The following is a 22,321-nucleotide window of genomic DNA, read 5'->3' as shown; positions in this document are numbered from 1 at the left end:
ATGCAAGACCAAAAATTCAAAAACACAAAAAACCCTATCACAAGACCACAAAACCACAAGACCAACTCTCATCTTCTCCATCTTCCAAAACCCACAAGACCTTTCTCCTTCCTCCTCCATTAACCCACAAAACCTAGAAATTCAAAATCATCAAAACTCAACAAATCTTACAAAGATGGCAAGTATGGAGTCAGAAGACATCAAAATAGAAGATTCTACGATGGAAGAACCCAAGAATGTATGCATTTATGGGTTTTTTTAGCTAGAATATCGATTTTCCAAAAAAAATCCCGTGCAAACGAATTCGACATGTACAGGTCGAATTTTACAGGTAAAAATCGACATTTAGATGTCGATTTTGAGGTATAAAATTCGACATTTGAATTTGTGCTATAAATTCGACATGTCAATGTCGATTTTTACCTATGAAATTCGACGCTTAAGTGTCGATTTGTAGCATAGTTTTTCGACACCTTGGTGTCGATTTTTGTTTTTTTTCTCATTATTTGTATTTGGTCTTACATGAGAAAAAAAAGCCAATTTAATTTATGGGCATACATGTCATTCCATCTTAATGAAATAGAAGCTTTTGGAATCTTTCTTTAATTTGGTCTTGCACAAGTGAAATGAGTATTGCATATAGCCGCAGCCTTACAAATATTTCAAAAAAATGGATCTATGGTTTCCGGACAAATCTTTCCTTTGTGTATAAAGATTGAAGCTTAAATTATTCTTGAGCGCGTTTAGTTCGTTGCATCCCGTTGATTAAATGACTCAAAAAATGGGACATAATAAAAGCACTATGGTAAAAACAAAAAAGCACACGCCAAAGATAGTTATTCATGTAATCAAACTACATCTTCATTTGCATTTTTTTTTTCGTATTTTCAGTTTTGTTTGGACAAATGGTATGAGAATGTCAAGTGACTTTTATTTAATTATTAAAAATAAATAAATAAAATTGATACACGGACTCACTTCATGTAATTCGTACAAAGTTCAATTGCTGATTGAAAAGGTGGCCCAAAAACATTTCATAATTAATATCAATAAGATTTTATTTTTATTTTGACCATAAATACGAATTTTCCCATAATCATTCTCTATAGTGCAAGTTGTGTTGCCCATCAGAAAATAAAATGCAAAAGGGAGATAATAAAACCAAGAACAAGAAACAAATCCATTCGGGGTTAATTTAACTAATCGATAAACTCAAAACTTGAGCTTCGATAAAGTCCCATGTCTTAAACAGCTATCACCTTCTTCAAGGGACCTTTCTAATACAAAATTTATACACCAGTAGAAGGTCCGACTTAAGCCATTACAAAACATTAAACAAAAAATAAATCATTCACTTCTATTTCGTCAGCAGATGTTAGATATAAATAAAATCATTTACTTCTTCGCTTGACTAACGGGGAAGTTTTCTTCTGTCTGCTTCTGCCACATGTAGTTGGAAGCTTCTATCCACCGTGGATGCACCAGGAACTTCTTCTCCTGCACCGCCCAACGGGATTTGTCGGTTCCTGCATCCATGGAGACCACATGTGTAACAGATGGATCGATTTCATTACAGCATGTGGCTCCCAATTTCTCAGCCATTTTCCATAGGGAATGGTGCTCGGACGGAAAATTAGTCGGGAAAACACGGGTGAACACAACTTTACATCCTTTTAAAACTTCTTTTCGTAAAGTTTTCATCACCTGTAACATTAAAAAAATTACCGTAAATTCATCTTATTGAAATTGGTACAAGTTAATTTAGTATTTTACCAGTCTCACATCCCGGTCCTCAAGACTATCTTTACGCTCCTGAAACAATAGACCAACAAAATGAGTTTCAAAAGAATCTGATTAAAATTTAAATTAGTTCTTTATCTCTCTCTCTCTCTGAGAGAGAGAGAGAGAGAGAGAGAGAGAGAGAGAGAACCACGTGAGAGAGAGAGAGAGAGAGTTTCAAAAGAATCTGATTAAAATTTAAATTAGTTCTTTATGTCTGTGTGTGTGTGTGTGTTGTGTGTGTGTGTGTGAGAGAGAGAGAGAGAGAGAGAGAGAGAGAGAGAGAGAGAGAGAGAGAGAGAGAGAGAGTACCGCATCAAAGAATAAAGTATGGATCTGCTGAAGTCTTTTCAGAACAGAAGCGAGTGCTCCTTGAGTGTCACTTTCATCACTTTGTAGTTCGGAAAGTGATTTACAGTTGAAGCCAAACTGCTTGCAACTAGAAGCAAAGAAGTGATATCTTTCCATTAATATTAAATTATCCTTGTGCTTGCTCCACACCTAGAAAATTATTCCAGTTGAACAAATTAATCATAAGGTTATAAAACATGGGTATCAGAATTTCGTTTATAAAAGTTAAAAATCACACGTACGGCTTCGGTATCATCAAGGATGACAACGGCACTTTCTTGACCCAAAACAACATCAAGACCCTTTTGATGCTTCTGAGTGCAATCACCTTGTGCAATTATTCTGGAATTGAAGTAAATATCTCCAGGGTCGAGCAGCTTTGCCATTTCCAATGCATACGGACGTTCACCCATAGTGTATATATACATCTCGAATAATTTGCTAGCTTCTTTCAGAAATGTATGCACATACGGCCTCAACTTAGTCATCATATAAATCCAATCCAGTCTGAACAAGCTGTTCTTTAAATTATCTGTTCGTTCATTTGCAAACTAACTGTAAGTCAGGTACATGATAGAATTCACTAAAAACATGACAATACACCATCCAAATAATGCTAAAGGGGAAAAATACCTGGCAAAGCTTCTCTTTGGCCATTTAAGTAGCCTTCTTGCTCTGTAATATCATGAAGTCGGGCTGAATTGAGCAAGGTATGATCTAAATCAAGAACTAAGCAAAGCTTTCTATGGCGTAGCATGTTCTTCAAGTCTCTGTCACGTAATCGGTCTATCTCGTCATTAGCAAGCCTCAGATTCTACAAGCAACAAAGATAATTTATTTCATCAAAATGAGTAAGAATAATTGAAGAGAGACTTGGCATAATCTTTGCGATGCTTAATATATATTACACCAGGTTTAGGTTTAACAAAATATATTTAAAAAAAAAGTGACCTTATGTATGTACCCAAATGCAACACCAGATTCATCATCCATTTTTTGGCCACACTTCATGCACATTCCTGCATAAACACCGGGATGCAGACACGTGTTCTTCTTAGGTGATGACCCTGCTGCACAACAAGAAGATCAAGGAATGCCTAAATTGTTATAAACATAAGTCAAAAACCTGTTCATAAACAACTTGCAAATACAAAAGAAAACATAACAAAGGGTCAAAACTCTGTTGAGTAATGGTGTTAAAAAAATCACAAACTCACCACTTAAAATTTGCTCTGCAGATGAGGAACTTTGAGAATTTATTACGTCAAAATTCACGTCTTCAGATAACTCCATCTTGCGCCTTTTAACTCTACAATATAAAAAAAAAATAGAAAGAAAGCATAATTATCAGAAAAGTGGAAATAACAGAAACAACATTTGAAGAGAGCACAGAAATGGCTTTAGCACATTTGCAAGTGTTTGGCAAACACAACTTAACTACTTTCATCAAGTTACTTTCGTTGGACAGTGGACAAGTTTCAACCAACAACGCCAAGGAACAACAACGAGACAATTCCTCAAGGAACCAATATCTTCCAAGCGACGTGGTGGAAGTTAAGCCTCATACAGACAACTAATTAGAAACGTTTATCTTTGAAACATGATAGTTACACAATGGTTTCTTTTGAAATATTCATCACATGCAAATAGCCCACAAAAAGTATGAATCGAAGTATGACCTCTTAAGATCCAAGTCAACATCCAAGTCACCATCACACGCAAATGGTTTCTTAAGCAAATGACTTCATCAGATCAAGTATACCTCTTAAGATCCAAGTCATCATCCTCGTCACCATTATCACTATCCTCATCATCCGCAACTTCTTCAGAATCAGCTTCTCCATCAGAAGCAATATCCAACTCAGCGTCCAGAAATGCTACTAAATCATCGCCATCGCTACTTGACGAGTGTGCAGGAGAGTCCTCTGCTAAACTCATCTATCATGCCATCCAAAAAATACATTACTAAACATTCTAGCATAGACTAAATAAAAAAAAATCGAAAGAGAAAAGAAAAATCATCAGTACTATTCTTTTTCGTTTCTTTCTTTTTTTTTTTTAACCATGAAAACATAAATAAGACACCATCCAGGCTCGGCCTGCCCGATGCAAAGGGCAATAATACATGCCACTTGGGCCTTCAAAAAGAAGTAAGTTTAGGGGCCTCTAAATTCTAATCTGTTATATAATTTTTCAATACTTTATTTGAAAAGTTTTGGATAAAAATGCACTAAAAAGGGCCAATAGTATTATTCTTTTATTGCAAATACAACTTTAATTATTATATACTTATTTTTATGCATTTTTCATTGAAGTATTATTTTATTAAATGACTCGGAAGAGGTGTATCAACATTTAATATCAAGTTTTCAGTAAATAGCAAAGGGAGCAAGTTTAGGAATAACTGTAATCTTAATGCAGAGAAGAGAATAGCAATTTTTTTAAATGAAATTTCTATAATCGGCATACACGGATGAGATCTTTAGAAAGTTACCGTTACTGCTTGGCTATGTTGAATCTTAGAGCAGCCAACACAAATTCATTCACGACTTGTTTGGATAACGGAACAAAAACTTGTTTCTACCTGAAAACAGTGTTGATTGCAATCGAAAGGTGAAAATAATTTAAAATTAGAGGACACAAACACGAGAAACTATGAGATATGCTTAAATGCTTAAAATATAAAAGAAGAAAATTATATAAATCGGTGCAGCAAATGAAAAGTAGACAATTTACATCTTAACCTCAAAATTTATAACAGTTTATCCAAACAAACTCTACCTCTCTAAAATTACTCGAAATACATAGCAACTCTTGTGATAACTTTCATTTACGATCTCCTTAAAACTAATTGAAAATCCATATACTTAAATAACCTGATGATAAGTTTTGGAAGCAGTAGTTAATTAATTTAAATTTTAATATCGGCACATGCATAAGTAGAACAGCATGAACGCCTATCGATGGTATAATCAAATTAAGAAATTTTTTATTTGTTACACCAAACAAATACATTAATCATAATAACTTGCTGTTAATTAACAAATCATATCCCATACTCCTTCAAATTGTGTTTCCTTCGAACGAGATAAACCTAATTATCTAGAAATATATTTCGGATCAAAATAAAAGCATTAATTTATACAAACGAAAATCACCATCTATGTGTGTTTAAAAGCCCTAAACGTTCAAAATCGCATACTCAATTAGATTTAATTATCTAGAAATATATTTCGGATCAAAATAAATCGCATTGCCCACCGATAAATAAGAACTTCTTCTTCGCCGGAATATCAGACTCTTGATATTTGGAGAAGAACGAGATTTGCCCTCAAATTTGGTGATACTGAGAATTGGGGAGGGAAGTGGTAGAATACGGAAGAGTAAAAAGATTTCCGAGTTAAGGAAATATATTTCGTAGTGGGTAGATTAATTTAGGGAAAAAATACAATTTTTTTTTGCCCTTTAAGTTTGCACTAATTTTACATTCGGTCCCCCATGTTCACAAAAAACATATTTGATCCCTCATGTTTAATTCAACACTTTTAGTCATTTCGCTCAATTTTCCGTCAGTACTAATGGAATCTAGTGTGTCTCCGTCGCTGCTTTAACTAATGGGCTTACGGTAGACTGACGGAAAGGAACAAAATTGTTAAAGTATTGACACATAAATGACTAAATGTGTATTTTATGAATATGAGAAACAAAATGTGAAATCAATGCAAACTTGAGCGGTAATTCTCTTGATTAATTTATTATAAATTATTTCGAGGGTATAGGGCGATAGCTTTTCAGTGGGTCTGGACGACCATATTATGGCACTGCCTTTGAAAGCGTCATATTATATCATTTTTAGAATTAAAATAAGGGGTTTTTGTGCATAAGTTCCCAACCAAGCATGTTTATTATTCCAGGTTTAGAGGCTATATCTCTTTTACCAATAAGCTCATTCATTTAATATTTATTATAAATAAAGGAAACAGTATACGTCAATATTACCCTAAACCATTTATACCCAATTCTTAATTGCAACCCCAATTTAATCAATTTTGTCCACAAAAATCTAATTTTGACTTTTTTTTGAAGCATACATTTAATATGCTCCAATTTCATCCTTAACTTAATTTAATCTCAATTTGACCTCAAATTTTACATATTATTCAATTTTGACCCAAAATTTGACCCCAAATTTCACAAATTATTCAATTTTGACCCAAAACTTTTTTTTTTCAAAAAACATTTTTTTTGCCGCCGGATTCCGGCGTTGACTTTTCATTTTTTTTTTTTTGCTTTTTTTTTTCTTTTCTTTTCCTCCGGATTTTTTCGCCGGTTTCCGGCGGTCTCCAGCGTTGACTTTTTTTAGTGTTTTTTTAAGTTTTTTTTTTTTTTTTTTTGTTTTTTTTTGTTTGGTCTGTTTTTTTTTTTATTTTTTTACGTCCGCTGCTAAACGTTGACCGTAACTGTGCTGTCAATGACAGTTAATTAACGTAATTGTACTGCCGTTGACAATACATTTTATGTAATTGTGCTGCCGTTGACAGTAAATTAATGTAATATTATTATTTTTTATTTTTTGTTGTTTTTTTTATTTTGTTTGATTTGTTGGCAAGTCAACGTAATTATATTACTGTCGTTGACAGTAAAATAACTGTAAACACAATAATATTACTGTCAACAACATCAATATTATTATTTTTTTGGATTTTTTGTTTTGTTTGAGTTATTCACGGAGTAACGTAATAATATTGTTGTCTATTATTGAAATATTACTGTAAACACAATAATATTACTGTGGTTGACGGTAATATTACCTGTTGTTATAGTAATATTGCTCTCAACCACATCAATATTATTATTTTGTTTGGATTTTTTGTTTGTTTGAGTTATTCACGGAGTAACGTAATAATATTACTGTCTATTATTGTAATATTACTGTGGTTGACAGTAATATTACTGTTGTTATAGTAATATTACTGTCACTCACATTAATATTAATCTTTTTGGTTTTTTATTATGTTTGCATTTATTGAACGGTCAACATAGTAATATTACTCTATTACACAATAATAATGAGTTTTGTTGTGTTAATATTACTGTGCTAGAGATTAATATAGCAATATTACTATGTTAAAACTGTAGTTTAGTTAATTTTACTGTGTTTAACAGTAAGATAGTTAGTATTACTGTCAATCACAACAATATTGTTGTTTAAACGGAAAAAAAAAAGTTACAGAACAAAAGAAAAGAAGAAAGAAAAAAAAAAAGTCAACGCCGGAAACCGGCGAAAAAATCCGGATGAAAAAAAAATAAAAAAATAAAATAAAAATTGAAAAGTCAACGCCGGAATCCGGCGGGAAAAAAAAAGTTTTGGGTCAAAATTGAATAATTTGTGAAATTTGGGGTCAAATTGAGGTTAAATAAAATTAAAGATAAAATTGGAGCATATTAAAGTATGAGGGGTTATTTTAGTCCTTTACAAAAATCTGGACCATGTGTGGACTTATTGGTAAATGAATTTTTTGTCTGTATCTCTTTATGAATAAGTAGCCATTGATGGGCTTATTTGCAATGACTCCTTAAAATAAAAGGAAAATTACAATGACAATGAGGTGCTTTTATTGCAAAGTGTTTCAATAGAATTATTATTGACATGATTTTCAAAAGGTGTCATGTTAAGGTGTCACTGAAGCGTCACGAAAAAACTATTTTTCTAGTAGTGGTGAGCTTTATGCCTGCATTCAATACGTAGAAGCTGCTGATGTGAACACGAAGGATTTTGATCCAAAGTGTGATGAAAACCTTCATTCGCTTTAAATAAAAAATGATTACAATTGTAAAAAAAATAAAATAAAAATTAGACAAACAAGCGTATAGCATAAAGTGTAGTTTACCCTATTTTTCAAAAAATAATTATTCTTTTGAAATCACTTAAAAAAATAAACTATTCTTAAAGTATACTTAAACCTCATTTGAATATTTGATTGACAATATAGAATTAATAAACATATATTTATATAGTTCGATGATATTTCAACTGTATGGTTAGAAATAATTGAACTAATCAAACAATTAGTAAGATTCAAAATAATGTCTTAATGGTTTAAGAACATCTCCAACTGATTTTACCATTTTTTTCACCAAATTCCATTTTTTGTGGTAAAAAAATGGGTTCATCTCCCATTGGCGGCACACCAGTTTATTATTCCACCATGTTTGTGGAAAAATGGTGTTTTTGATCTCATAAGGATTTCACCAAAATTTAGACCAAATATTAAAATAATAATATTTCACCACTTATAGAAAATGAGATTTGGTTTGGTCTCCCATGCATTTCACCATATATGTCCCAAAACTGTAAATCTAATATTTATCGTAATTTTGTTATATTTTATTTCCTAAATATTAATTATAGACCCAATTTTTAGTAATAAATTGTCTTAACTATATAATTGAAAATTTACGTTATCCATTTTAAAAAACTATCTAAACATAAAATAACATGAACTCAAATTATTTTACAAATAATAAAATCATACATAAATAATAATCTCATAATTTATTACATAAATAAAAATAATATTAAACTCATAAAAAAAATATCTCATTCACCATTACTATTATCATCATCATCATCACCATCATAATCTCCAACATTATCGATTTGAGCACGTTTATCTCACAAGTGTGCTAGCAGTCTACTTTTTAATTCATTTGATTTCCTTAATTTATCAAATTTCAATGTCGACCAAGAAAACTAATATATGTCGCATTATCAAAATGTAGATTTATAGGGAAATATTTTATCAATTAAAGTGTTTTGTTAATCATTCTATTGCTACTTATTATATTCTATTAATAACAATTAGCGTATTAGATAAGTAAAGAAATGAATTAATCAACATTGATACCAAAAAAAAATTAAGTAAAAATAAGCATTATTAATAATAAAAAATGTGTTCATATTTTAGAAACTAATTTAGTAATTAACACTAATGTATTTTACAATAAATATCCTAATAAGTCTATAATGAGGTGCAATTATATGCTAATTAATAAGATGGTGTTAATTACACCAAATCCTATTTTCACCTCTATATTTGGTAGGAAAAACAGGATTTAGTGGAAAAAAAATCAAAAAATGGTGGTTGGGTGGGAGATGAAAATTCTTTCACCAAAAAAATTGGTGGAAATAGGATTTGGGTATATGGTGATAAAGGGGTTAACCACGGTGGAAGGCTAAAATCAAATCTCCATAATTTCAGGTGTAATGGTAATATAGAAATTTTGAGTGGGATGCTAAAAATACGTAATTAGATGAAAAATTGCGATACAGTGACCGGTTAGAGCATCTCCCTCCCTTAACACCATTTTTCCACAAAATCCTATTTTTTGTGGTGAAAAAATGGTGTTATCTCCCACCCATAGCACACCATTCTATAATTTTTCTATTTTTAGTGACAAAATAGTATTTTTAGTCTCCCACCAATTCCATCAAATTTTATACAAAATAATAAAATATTAATATTTCACCATTTTACCATTTATAGAGAATAGGATTTGATTTGATCTCCCATGTCATTTCACCAAATATATTACAAAATTATAAGTTTAATGTTAATTGTAAATTTAGTCTATTTTATCACCAAAACATTGATTATGAATTTGATCTTAAACAATGATTTTATTAAGTATATATTTAAAAATTATGATAAATATAAAAAAAATATTGAAACATGAATGAAAATCAATTTAGATTATTATACATATAATAAAACCACAAATAAACAATAATTTCATTAATTATTGCCTAAAAACCATAAAAGATAAATTAATCATAAAAACATTACAACATAAATTAATCATAAAAACATTATTACATTTTTTTGGCCAAAAAATAAAATATTTCACTGATAACAGGGTCCTCGTTAAAACCTTGTTTGAAAACTAATTCACTAATTAACACTAATATATTTACTATCAGCGTATTTATAAGTTGATAATCACATGAAATTAGTTAATATAGTAATTTTATATGCTAATTATAAAATGGTGTTAATTACACCAAATCCTATTTTCACTTCTATATTTAATAGAAAAAATAGGATTTGGTGGAAAAAATGGTAAAATGGTGGATGGGTGGGAGATGAAAATGTCTTCACCAAAAATTTTGGTGAAAATATAGGATTTAGGGATATAGTGATATAGAGTTTGACCAGGGTGGGAGACTAAACTAAATCACTATAATTTTAGGTGTAATGGTGATTTAGAAATTTAGGTTGGGAGACTAAAACCACCTAAATTAGATGATAAATATGGGATTTGGTGATGGGTGGGAGATGCTCTTAGAAGAGTTACTACACCTAATTTTAAGTCAGTATAATAAATATATATACAAATCATGATATATCTTATTTTCAACACTTATATGATGTTCAAAATGGCAAAATGTATTCATTTTTGTATAAAGAACTCTCGTCCATTTTCAGAAATTAGAAGAAAGACAAATGAATAAAATGTTGGTTCTTGAAGATGAGATATTGAATCATATTTAAGTCATTCAATGATATTTCTAGCATAGTGAATCAACATTTACTTTGATTCATCTAAAGTCTAATCCTTTTAAATATTTCATTTGTCTATAAATTAATTCAGAAAATTAACAATTATGTTTTAATATTATTTATCATATTAAAATATTTAATATTAAATACGAAGCCATTATGCATAAAAAAAATATATTACTAAGAGATTATTCCTTTTGTTTATTTTTAAATATCTCTTTAGCTAGACTTTTTTTATATTATGTATTTGTTTGAAGTTTCGGGACATAATAACAAAAAAATCTTCACTGATTTTATCCTTCATCATTAATGAGTATTGTGATAAGTGTTCGTTTTGCACAATTTTACTTATTGAATCTTCGAGTTTTGGTCTTCGTTCGTCCGAGTTTTCGGCTTTATTTGTGCATATTATGCATTTCTTGTTTTATTTCTATTTTAGTAAAGCGAAGCTATTTTTGCCGATTCGAAACGATTTTGCAAGCGAAGCCGATATCCAAACCAAACACGTACAAAAGTGCATGCTACCGGGCTATGCAGTGTTCGGTATTTGACGCATAACTCTCTCATATGACCTCCGATTGGGCTGATTCAAGTAAAGTGAGAAAGCCAACTTCAAGGGCTACAACTTTTGTGAAATGCATATTTGTCATATTCGAGCTGAAAGATGGTCAAAATAGGGTTTGAAGTTGACGCAGATGCCAGATTGCGATCCAGCCTTCTTTTATCGCGATCCGGGGGGGGGGGGGGGGGGGGGGGGGGGGGTGTGGGGGCTCACATAATGTTTTTCGATCAGGACCCAGATCGCGAACCAGCCTTCCTGTATCGCGATCTGGGGGGTCTCACAGAACGTTTTTTTGATCAAGAACCAGATATCACGATCCAACATTCCCGTATCGCAATTAGGCAAGGCGGTGCACAGTTTTGCAAGCCTACTATAAATAGAACAAGCCCTCTCTCCAATTTTCGACTTCTTGAAGACTTATTCGGTTTTCTCCTCGGTTTTCGCCAGTTCTTCGCGGAAAGTTTCGACGAGGGTTTTGCATAAGTTTTTTCTTTACGTTTAGTTTATGATTTCTCGTGCTTTTCATTTCGATGCTATGTTTATAATGAACTGAGCATTTTCTTTTAGGGAAATGAAACCTTGTATATATTGATTTTGATTTGCAGATCTGTGATCTATATGTCGTTCTTTGATTCTGTTTATGTTGTCCTGTATTAAATGCTTTAGATTGTTTGGCTAACAATTGAATTGATTGTAAATGACAATGAACTCGAGAGAGGATTTTGTTAGAGTAGGTGACTGAAGAGCCAACTAATTGTTGTGTTTTCTCACGCTACTCGTAAATAAATTTCGTATTAATGATAAAAACCCCGTTGGCATTCTATATCTTTGTCCCTTGCATAAGCATAGATGTACGTAGTCCTTACAATTACTTAATTACTATAAATATATCTAGCAGAATCGTGAAAATATTTATTTAAGTACAATAACTGTTAAACATAGTTCCTAGTCAACGAGTTATGCCACTAATGAGAATATCGGCCTTTCCCATTCGAGACTAGCACTTAGTGTATGTGTATTGCGTTTCATCAGTCAATGGTGTTGTGACATCAGCATACATAAGTGGGTACTCATAAGCTAATGAGTTCACTGAACTCTCTCAAGCTAGAGATCTCTAAGTGGTTCCCAATAATCGAATAGAGGTTTCTATGATATAGTTGTACACCATTAATCCTTAAGACCCAGACATCACCGTGACTTCACTAGAAGACCAGCTGTATCGTGATCTATCCATGAGTTCCACCGATGACCACCCCAAGGGCCAGTGTTCATACAGTACGAAATCTAGTGGGAAGTCTGTGCATTGTAGTAGGAGATTCGATCGCTTGATTAGTCATGGATATCCTGTGTGTTCTTGCGATTTATAATCCATGAAGTCTGTGGCCACAGCTGAAAGTGTCGTGATTAGAGAAATGTATTTCTTTAAGTTAAACATGAACGGGTTATATAATCAAGAACGTCCACATAGTTATTGAACTCATAAAGAGGTCTCGATGAACCAATGCCTCTAGTTCAATCGGGATATATGTATCGAAGGGATCGTACTGTACTTTAACTATATCACATGGTTCTTGCAGGAACTTCATTTGTATCTAGGGAATCATGACGCATAGTTGCTAGACGCCAATCTTGATTCATTGGGTAGTTAAGTTGAAACTAGCTTCAACTTAATTATAACTCTAGGGACGAGTTTAAACCACAATGGGTTGTGGGCCAACGGCTAGCTTACACCTGAAGCATGCTCGTGTACTTGAGATCCTTAATGCAATGAGTTAAGATTAATTAGTTAATCTTAGTGTAATTGGAAATCAATGTGATTGAGTTCAACATTCGTAATTGTTAATTACAGATGATAATAAGTAGAGGAAAAGAATTCGACGGAAAGTTAGTAACTTTCTACATTGGGAAGTTTCCCTATTTGGCAGGTCCTAAATTAGGGTTTCCAATTTTGGAAATTGGTAAATTGCAAAGTGGTACTCGTATCGATGAGAAATTATGCTCGTATTCAAAATATAATTGCTATATTTCTGCGAGCATACGTTTGTTAGAAACGAGCCGAGAAAGAGAGTGGACTTAAGCTGTTGGCTAGACCAAGTTAAGGCATGTTAGGGTTTTCATAAGGACCATATAAATAGGATTTGTCGTCTTGTGAAATACACACATCACAAGCTTGAAACTCTTGCCTCTCTCCCTCCATGAGTCATCCACCTTGCAGCCGAAATCCTGCCTCCGCCACCAGCCGCCGCCAGTCGCCGCCGCATCGACATCTTCCTTTTCCCCTTGTTCTTCTTCGTTGTACTTAGACTACCACGTATCTAGTGCTGCGTGGATAGTGGATTGAATATATGAGGTAAAACCTAAGAGGAGGAAGATTCTTTGGCCACCAACGTCGCCGCCAGGTCTCCTTCATGCGCCTCCACAAGCCGGTGATGTGAGAAGGCAATTCTGAAAAATTGCTCTCGGATTTTCTGTGCAGTCCAGCAATAAAATTCTCCATAAATCAACCAGTGATTGGACGGACGTGAAATTTTGATAGTAGCTTCCGGAATCATGAATCTATAATAACTCACAAGAACAAGAAATTGTCGATCTAGTCAATAACCATGGAAATATTGAAATCGGAGCAAGCCTTCAGAAAACAGGTTGGATCAGTAGGAGTGGGAATAGTAGTTAGCCATCTTCTCGAGTCTTCGTTCGATTCACGCTTCAAGGGTAAAATATCGTTTTCCCTAATATATATATATATATATATATATATATATATATATATATATATATATATATATATATATTAATTGAGATTAATGTATGTTAATTGATTATTGAGTCGCATGAATTTATATGTTCGATTATGTGTTTATGTGAACCGTTCGGTTCAACATGTTTATTATTTTATTTAATTTCGCGAGCATGCTATGATGATTTAATTTATGTTATTTAAATTAATTATATACGCAAGCATGTTTGTCGGTGATTGGCAGCGAAAATGTACCAATTAATTGTAATTATTGTGCACGTGTTTGTTTATATAAATAAATTATTTTTTTTGTTTTCGACTGTGTACATGTGCCCGGTCCCCAACAGATTTCTTGTTTGATTTTAGGAAAACATAGCTCAGGTTGTGAAAACGGAGACGTGATGCACATCGGGTAGCCCTTAAGCACTTGACCTAAATCCTCTCTTAATATCAGGTTCTGAACGGAGACGTCGGACCTGTGGGTAGACTCTAACTACACTGGAGATGGGGGTTAATATTTTAGTGTCTGGGTTAGCGAATATGGAATTGACATTAGATTCGGATTTGTAGATGTTTATCGATGGTACATTGGAGGATTTTACCCTAAAAGCCACCACACGTCGGAATTCCTCGCGTGTCCTGGCAGACCTTGTTTTTATTTATTGTTTTTTTTAGCTTCATTTCTCCCATTCTTTCGTATGTCTAGATAAATTTTAGGATAGTACAGTTACGCTACTTGGTTAATTTAGGAACTTAATTCCCTGTGGATCGATATCTGGAATTCACTATTGTACAAAACGTGATACTGTACACTTGCGGTTTTTCATATGTAGGTTTTACGCGCATCAATATTTATATAGAGGAAATATCATCTAATCTTTATGGGTATATTGGAACCACGGCTGCAATTTGACGATTGATCACGAAACTTGTGGATTGAGGCTTGGACTCCATTTGTTCTCCAATTTTATAGGTAACAAGGTGCTGCAATAAAAACCACGATAATATAGAGATAGGCAAGGTGAGGCGCGGAGTAGGTTTGATATGATCCAACCATGGATCGAGGTTAATGCCGAGCTGACCAAAGTGCAGACTCTCAGTGTGAATGTTGATGAGATGGCGGTGCCTAGAGAGATGCTTCAATCATTCTCTATACAGAGGTTGAACGCATTGGGACTTCAAGCTACAAAATACTCACGGTCATATCCACTTCAATGGCTGCTAGATAGTGTGTTTGGTGATGTGGTGCAGAGATGTGTAAGTTCGATACCAAACAGAGAGATCGATCTTGTTTACACTCCTTGTGATATTTGTCCGGATTCGAGGACGAATCCTTTTAAAGAGGGGGAGAATGATACGATCCGCACAAGCTCCAAGACAAAGAATTGGAAGAAGGGAAAGCGAGTGAGATTAATGGAGCCGTTCGTGTTGGGATTGAAGAATAAAGGCTTGAATCAGGCCTTTGAAGAGTCCGTGGTTTGGAATTGGAAGAAAAGAAAGAGAAGAATTCGTTGGACAAGTCGAATTCCATGCATCCGAGATTCTCGCCTATTCTGGCAGAGTTTACCAATCAAGTTATAACTCTCGCATCTGAAGTCCATTTAAGCCGATTCAAAATTATTCGGAAAGCTAACTGAAAGATCTACAACTTTCATGTTTTGAGCAAAGAGATATTCGAAGTAAAACAGTGTCGAAATTGAGGTTTAATGGCATGCACGTGCACAGCCCAATGTCGCGAGTTAAGAAAGGTGATCGAGAAGTCGACTTGAAGATCAAGTTATCTAATTTATTTATGCACGTTTTTAATTTAGTATATATTATGTTTTTATTATTTTAGAGTCTTTTAATGGTTAGGATTTGCTTATTTATTTATTTCCTTATTATAGTTTAGGTAGGAGTCATTTTCCTTGTGAAAAAGGAGTCTTTTTAGACCTTATAAATAGGTTGCCAATTTGGCTTATTTTATGGGACGAATTTTGAATAAAGTTATCAGATTATTCTCTTTGGTTCTTTAAGAACTCTTCGAACATATCGGTGGATTCCGTTTGTTCACCCCGACTTATCAATCGATCTTTCACAATCGATTGTGGCGTCTTCACATACCAAGGTTCTTGCCTCTTTATAGGCAACGGGTCGCGGTTCCACCCTTTGAATCTTTGTTTTTGGATGTTTTCGATCTTGCTTCCGCTTAAGGTATTAGGGTCTCGTAACAAGTTCAACGAGGTTCGTATCAAGGTCGCTCTCTTAAGACGAATTTCACAACCCCTTCTCTAATGAGGTGTAAAAAGGTTCCGATCGTGTCGCCTATGGGATACAACAACCCAGCCTATCTCTCTGCTGTAACTTCACCGAAATTGCACGTTCAAGTGAAGTAAAAGATTACACCCGACACACAACAAAAGCTCAAAGTGTTTGTATATAATGTGGAGGGAAATTATGGAGAGTTAAGAAAATATAAGTAAACTCTATTCTCCTTTAAAAAACACTTTGTCCCCCATTTTATAACACAAAAACTTGATCACCATAAAACCTCTCATTAATATAGAATTAAAGAAATTTATGATGTTTTATGTAAGAAAATAATGGTTTTGGAGGTTTCAAAATAGTGGTCTAAATGACCTCATAAAAGTGGTCAATCCATTATTATAAAATATATTATTTTTATTAAAATAACCCAACAATCCCCCACTTATTTTAATAAAAAATAATAACATAAAAATACTTGAGCACTTGCGGAATATTATGCATAATGAAAGTGAACAATGTCATGAAACCTTCACTTAGTACAATATATTTCCCGTACTAGAATCAAAGTGGACTTAGCCTTGAAACAGTGACCCTTGGGGCACGTAGAATCATATTGCACACATAATACTCAAAGTGTCCCGATCGAAGCTTCTAAAGCCAGCACGTTAACGGCCTTGTGCTTTACCCCATTTCCCGTGAGAGCTCTAGAGAATAGCCTATAATTCTCATAGGAAGCGGCCCTACTTCCACACTCATAAGGTGAATTCTATCAAGGATGTTTACGTAACTCCAACACCCTACCCATGCGGGTGTATAGAACTCATTAAGAGATCAAAGTCTCAACCTCACAATTCGTTACGAGCTTTATTAGTGCACACGCATCATGGGGACATATAATAAAAGTGTGCACTTTTACCACTATCAAGTTGCTTTCAGATTCGTTTTTCTTCGCTTAGTTCGTAGGATCTCTAGCCCCTAGGCGGTAGTATCCTCATCAACAACTTTACAAAATATATTAGGCTTTAATCCAATCCCCCTCGATGCATTTCAGATAATTTCTGAAATATGTGAAATATAATTTCAAAAATTTAGTCTCGTAGACTTAGTTTAGTGGTTAATTAACCATGTATTCTTACATGTTTCTCACATGTAATTTCACATAAATGTTCACGTGAATTTCCCATAGATTCACAGTACTGTATTTCTTTTAATGGTTCCGGCTCTCATTAAAAGATTCTCGCATTTGCCAACTGCAGTTTTTCAATCACATCTATCAATGCACAAATCATTGATATTTCATAATCTCATTAATCAAAGCACTAAGCATTTGATTTATCCCATGTTGGGATTTTATATATCACTTTTGGTACCAAACAATCAATCTAAATTGATATGAATTTTGATCTTTAGGTTATCGACACATACATCCTTCACTCGAGGTGTAATCACTATATATCAAACGATATAACTTCTTATATTTTGAATTCCAACGTTGTGGAAATCTTACTGATAATTCGATAATTTTCTTATCACAAATATTATTTTCACAAATTTATTTTTGCAAATCAATATCCACACTTCACATAATGCAAAATTAGGCATTTAATAATCACTTGCACATTTAAGATTGCAAATAAAACACAAGTTATCATATTTTCACTATAAAAAAAATCAATCATAAAGTGAGCAATTTAAAATTGGATCATACCAAAATCAATTATAGTATGCTCATATAGATAGATACAAAACCCCCACTATTTCTCAATATTAGAAAAACTTGCATACCTCTGCCCAATGATCATAAATTAAGACCAAGATAGAATATATCACTATAATTATGCTCATTTCTCAATTAGAGGCAACTATCATGAGGTCATTATCATATTTAGAAGTAACAACCGCCACTATTTCACAATTAAAATATATAATGTCTAATAAGTAAATTGAGAATTTTTCTTTTAAATACATAACTATTTAATTGGAAACAATTAACATATATATATATATATATATATATATATATATATATATATATATATATATATATATATATATATATATATATATATATATATATACTACTTATAAAAGTATAAGTACCACAATGTTTTTCTCTCGTTAGGAGAGGTTTTTTTCTCTCGTTTTTGAGAGGCGGAGTGTGTCTTTCTCGTTCTTTTCTTCTCCCCCACATCGTTAATTGATTTGCTGATTTTTTCCTGTTTGCGTATTCTCAGATTGCTCTTTTTCCCATCGTTTAATTTGTCTTATATCACTGTTAGTTTTTTTAGTCTCTCTTTCTAGGGTTTGTTTTTATGTTATTATTCCTAGAGGTGGCTAGGGTTATCTAACCTTTTTTAATTACCCTCCCCTCTCAGATTTGCACGTCTGCGTTTCGGTCACCACCAGTAGCTACTGCTCAATATCTCATCTTTCTGTTCACGCCGGCATGGATAAAATTACTGAGCAAGTGGCTGCTAAGGTTGTCCTCACTGAGGAGGAGAATGACAATATCTTAATACCGTCGGCGCTAACAGGCCCTAGGGGCCCCAAAGTTGGGTTATACAGTTGTGGGTCATGTTCTTGCTTCGAAGGAGATTAGCGCCCATACCATTAAGTTGAACCTCGTTCGTCTCCTGCAACCGCTCAAGGGATACTCATTCATCTCCGTGTCGTCGAATCGGTTTGTTATAAACTTTGAGCACCAACTGGACTACAAACACGCATTCGAGGGAAACCCTTGGTTGGTCGATAAGCATGCCATCCTCTTCAAGGAACTCTCTCCAGGATCTGACCCGAATGAAGTTGAGCTAGCCCTTATGCCCATAATTGCCCGACTTCACAACATACCCATGTCTTTGAGATCTGAAGACACGTCGAGGGTCATAGGTGGAAAAATTGGGCAGATGCTAGAGGTGTTTCCTCAAAAACCTAACACGTATGGTGATTTTGTTCGCATCAGACTCATGCTAGATGTCAACCTAAAGCTTAAACGAGGGGTGTTTGTTCAAGATCTGGATGGGGAGAAGCTCTGGGTCTCCATTACGTACGAGCGTCTCCCCTCATTTTGTTTTCTATGTGGTCGGATTGGTCACATGGAGGCGAGATGCCCATCTCGCTACGAATCGGACTTTGTCGATCACGGCTCTGAATTCCAATATGGCACGTGGCTCAAAGCGTCATCATCCCGCGATGAGAAAAATAGTGGTTTACCATTGCATAACATAGCTCTGCAACCTACGACCACTCGCTCCACGGGTTCCCCTCCTAATGTATTGAGATGCCAGGGCACCTGAGGCACATGGAAAACATGTTGGGTAACTACCAAAGAGTTGGAAAGGAAAACAGTGGGGCCATTCATTGGGATGATTCTCAGTTATACACCAACTCTATCACCATGATGCCCAGTGGTGGAGCTCCTGCCCAAGTTAGGAAATACATTCAAGTTAGCAACACAAACAAGAAGAATCGAGTGGACAATACTAAGGTACTAGATGGGAATCGAGCAACCAAAAGATCTCACCTTTTGCTTAGGGACAAGGATTTACCAATATCGGCAGAGGCTGCGGGGCAGCCCAGCCGGGATTAATGAGTTGCCTCTATTGGAACTGCCAGGGGTTGGTGGGGGGGGGGGGGGGGGGGGGGGGGGGGGCTTGACAGTTCAAGAAATCGGAGCCATGCTCCGTAAATATCACCCTCCCTTGGTGTTTCTTTTGGAAACGAAAGCGACATCTCGTATGATGCACAGGTTGAAATTTAAGTGGAATTACCATGGATTTGCAGTTGATATAATATGTTTGTCGCGGGGATTAGCCTTACTATGGAGAAAGGATGTGGATGTATCGTTGCAGTCTTATTCCAAAAGCCATATTGATGTGATCTGTTCGGGGTTTCAAAACGAAGGAAATTGGAGATGTACGGGCTTTTACGGCTGCCCAGAGCCGAGGAACCGCCGCGAGTCGTGGAATCTGTTGCGCACTCTAAGCGGCCAATCCGAGATCCCATGGATCGTCGGAGGAGATTTTAATGAAATAGTGGCGAACTCGGAAAAAGAGGGGGGTAACGATAAGCCGCCTGGGCAGATTGAGGAATTCCGAGAATGTCTTGATGATTGCGGCTTACTGGATATGGGTTTCGAGGGCTTTCCATTTACTTGGTCTAACCGGCGAGAGCACCCTTATACGGTTCGATGTAGATTAGATCGGGTTTGTGCCAATAATGCGTGGTCTAATCTTTTTCCCTATGCCAAAGTTCACCACCTGCACTTCGCGGGCTCCGACCATCTGTCCATACTTCTGGTTCTTCAAGACACGACTCTTCAAAGGCGGAGCAGGCGCAAAAAACCTTTCAGATTCGAATCCATGTGGATCCGTCGCGATGAGTGTGAAGAAGTGATTAAACAGACGTGGGATTATGATGAGGGATCTAATCATGTGGAGCGCCTACTTAACAAAATAAAGGGCTGCCGGACTACACTCATTCAGTGGAGCAAAAGTTCCATCCGAGCTCCTCATATTAAAATTGACCAGATCGAACAAAAAATCCAGAATCTTTTGGAGAGTACTCAATCCAAACGGACCAAAGAGGAATTATTAAACTCAAATGTCAGCTTGAAGCGTTATATGGTGACAATGACGAGTATTGGAAACAAAGGAGCCGAATTCAATGGATGCAAGAGGGAGACCGGAATACTCGCTTTTTCCATGCTCGAGCATCGGCGAGAAAGAAAGTAAATTGGGTGGAGAAGTTGTGGGACGAAATGGGTAATTGGCAGGATCAAGATAGTCATGTCGAGGGGATGGGGACTATTTTGCTCAGATATTTCAGACCACTCACCCGGATGAAGCAGAGATAGATGAGATATTGAGTCAGATGCCGTCGAGGGAGTCCCAAACAGCAGCACAAGTGTTCTCCATTCCTTTCTCGGAATCTGAGGTAAATCACACCATACGCAGTATGGCACCGTTGAAATCACCTGGGCCGGACGGGCTGCCAGTTCTCTTCTTTACTCGCTATTGGCATATTATCGAATCCAGTGTTATTGCGTGTGTGCTGGACTTTCTGAATAATAAAATCCTCCCGGAGGCTCTCAATTATACTTTTATTGTTCTTATCCCCAAATGTATCTCTCCGAACAAAATCACAGATTATCGGCCTATTAGCTTATGTAACGTGATTTATAAAATTGGTTCCAAACTCATCACTAACCGGATGAGAAGAATTTTGAACGATATTGTTTCTCCCACCCAATCAGCGTTTGTTCCCCATCGCCTCATTACAGATAATGTCCTAGTCGCCTAAGAGTTAAATCATTTCATAAAAACAATGTCTGGTAATAGAGAGTCTTTTATAACTATCAAGTTAGATATTAGCAAAGCTTACGATAGGATTGAGTGGCTTTTCGTGAGAAAAGTTCTTGCATGCTTTGGCTTCCCTTCAACTTTCATTGATTTGATTATGTTATGTGTCACCTCCGTTTTTTACTCTTTTATGTTCAATGGTTCTCAATTTGGTAAATTATATCCCTCTCGGGGACTCAGGAAGGGCGATCCTTTATCTCCTTATCTCTTTATTCTATGTGCGGAGATTTTGATTGCTCTAATTCAACAGGCTACGGATGATGGTCGCCTTAGGGGGGTGAAGATTGTGCCAACAACCCCGATGATTTCGAGCTTGTGTTTCGCAGATGACACTCTTTTATTCTGCAGAGCGGAGGAGGAGGATGCGTTGACGCTTAAGGGAATTTTAGAAACTTATGCACGAATGTCCGGGCAAGAAATTAACACGGAGAAGTCTACTATGAATTTTAGCCCCAATACTGCGGAGGAGAAAAAAATAGCTGTTCATCAGATACTTGGATTCCAAATTGTGGATCGTCACCAGAAATATTTAGGGATGCCTGCCTCTATCGGCAAATCCCGAAAGGAAATCTTCAGTTTTGTTCGAGAACAAATTTGGACACGTATTAAATGTTGGGGACAACAGCCCCTCTCTCAAGCAGGCAAGAAAATTATGGTGAAATCGGTACTTCAAGCCATTCCGAGCTATGTGATGAGTTGGTTTGCTATCCCAATTGGCATAATTCAT

The 22,321-nt window shown here is 35.1% G+C and overlaps 1 protein-coding gene across 6 annotated transcripts; it reads right to left on the bottom strand.

Moving 5' to 3' along the window:
• Positions 1 to 1,156: 1,156 nt before the first annotated feature.
• On the bottom strand, positions 1,157 to 5,547 carry LOC105958243 (RNA polymerase II C-terminal domain phosphatase-like 4). 6 transcript variants are annotated; one of them, XM_012982246.2, is made up of 10 exons: positions 5,392 to 5,547; positions 4,625 to 4,714; positions 3,893 to 4,068; positions 3,348 to 3,439; positions 3,082 to 3,200; positions 2,764 to 2,944; positions 2,373 to 2,662; positions 2,092 to 2,280; positions 1,774 to 1,812; positions 1,157 to 1,704 (listed from the first exon to the last, which is right to left on the bottom strand). In XM_012982246.2, the coding sequence occupies exons 3-10, from the start codon at positions 4,066 to 4,068 to the stop codon at positions 1,396 to 1,398; spliced, it is 1,395 nt and encodes a 464-aa protein (XP_012837700.1). In that variant the 5' UTR covers positions 4,625 to 4,714; positions 5,392 to 5,547; the 3' UTR covers positions 1,157 to 1,395. The 6 variants fall into 6 exon arrangements, with proteins under 6 accessions (XP_012837700.1, XP_088682877.1, XP_012837702.1 ...); XM_088826751.1 differs by having other exon boundaries at positions 3,082 to 3,197; XM_012982248.2 differs by lacking the exons at positions 4,625 to 4,714; positions 5,392 to 5,547 and having other exon boundaries at positions 3,810 to 3,985.
• Positions 5,548 to 22,321: the final 16,774 nt, after the last annotated feature.

The sequence above is a fragment of the Erythranthe guttata genome, chromosome 2 (genome assembly GCF_056151865.1).
Source record: "Erythranthe guttata isolate IM_541 chromosome 2, IM_541, whole genome shotgun sequence".
Classification (NCBI taxonomy): Eukaryota; Viridiplantae; Streptophyta; class Magnoliopsida; order Lamiales; family Phrymaceae; genus Erythranthe; species Erythranthe guttata.
This window is presented reverse-complemented; position numbering and strand designations above follow the sequence as displayed.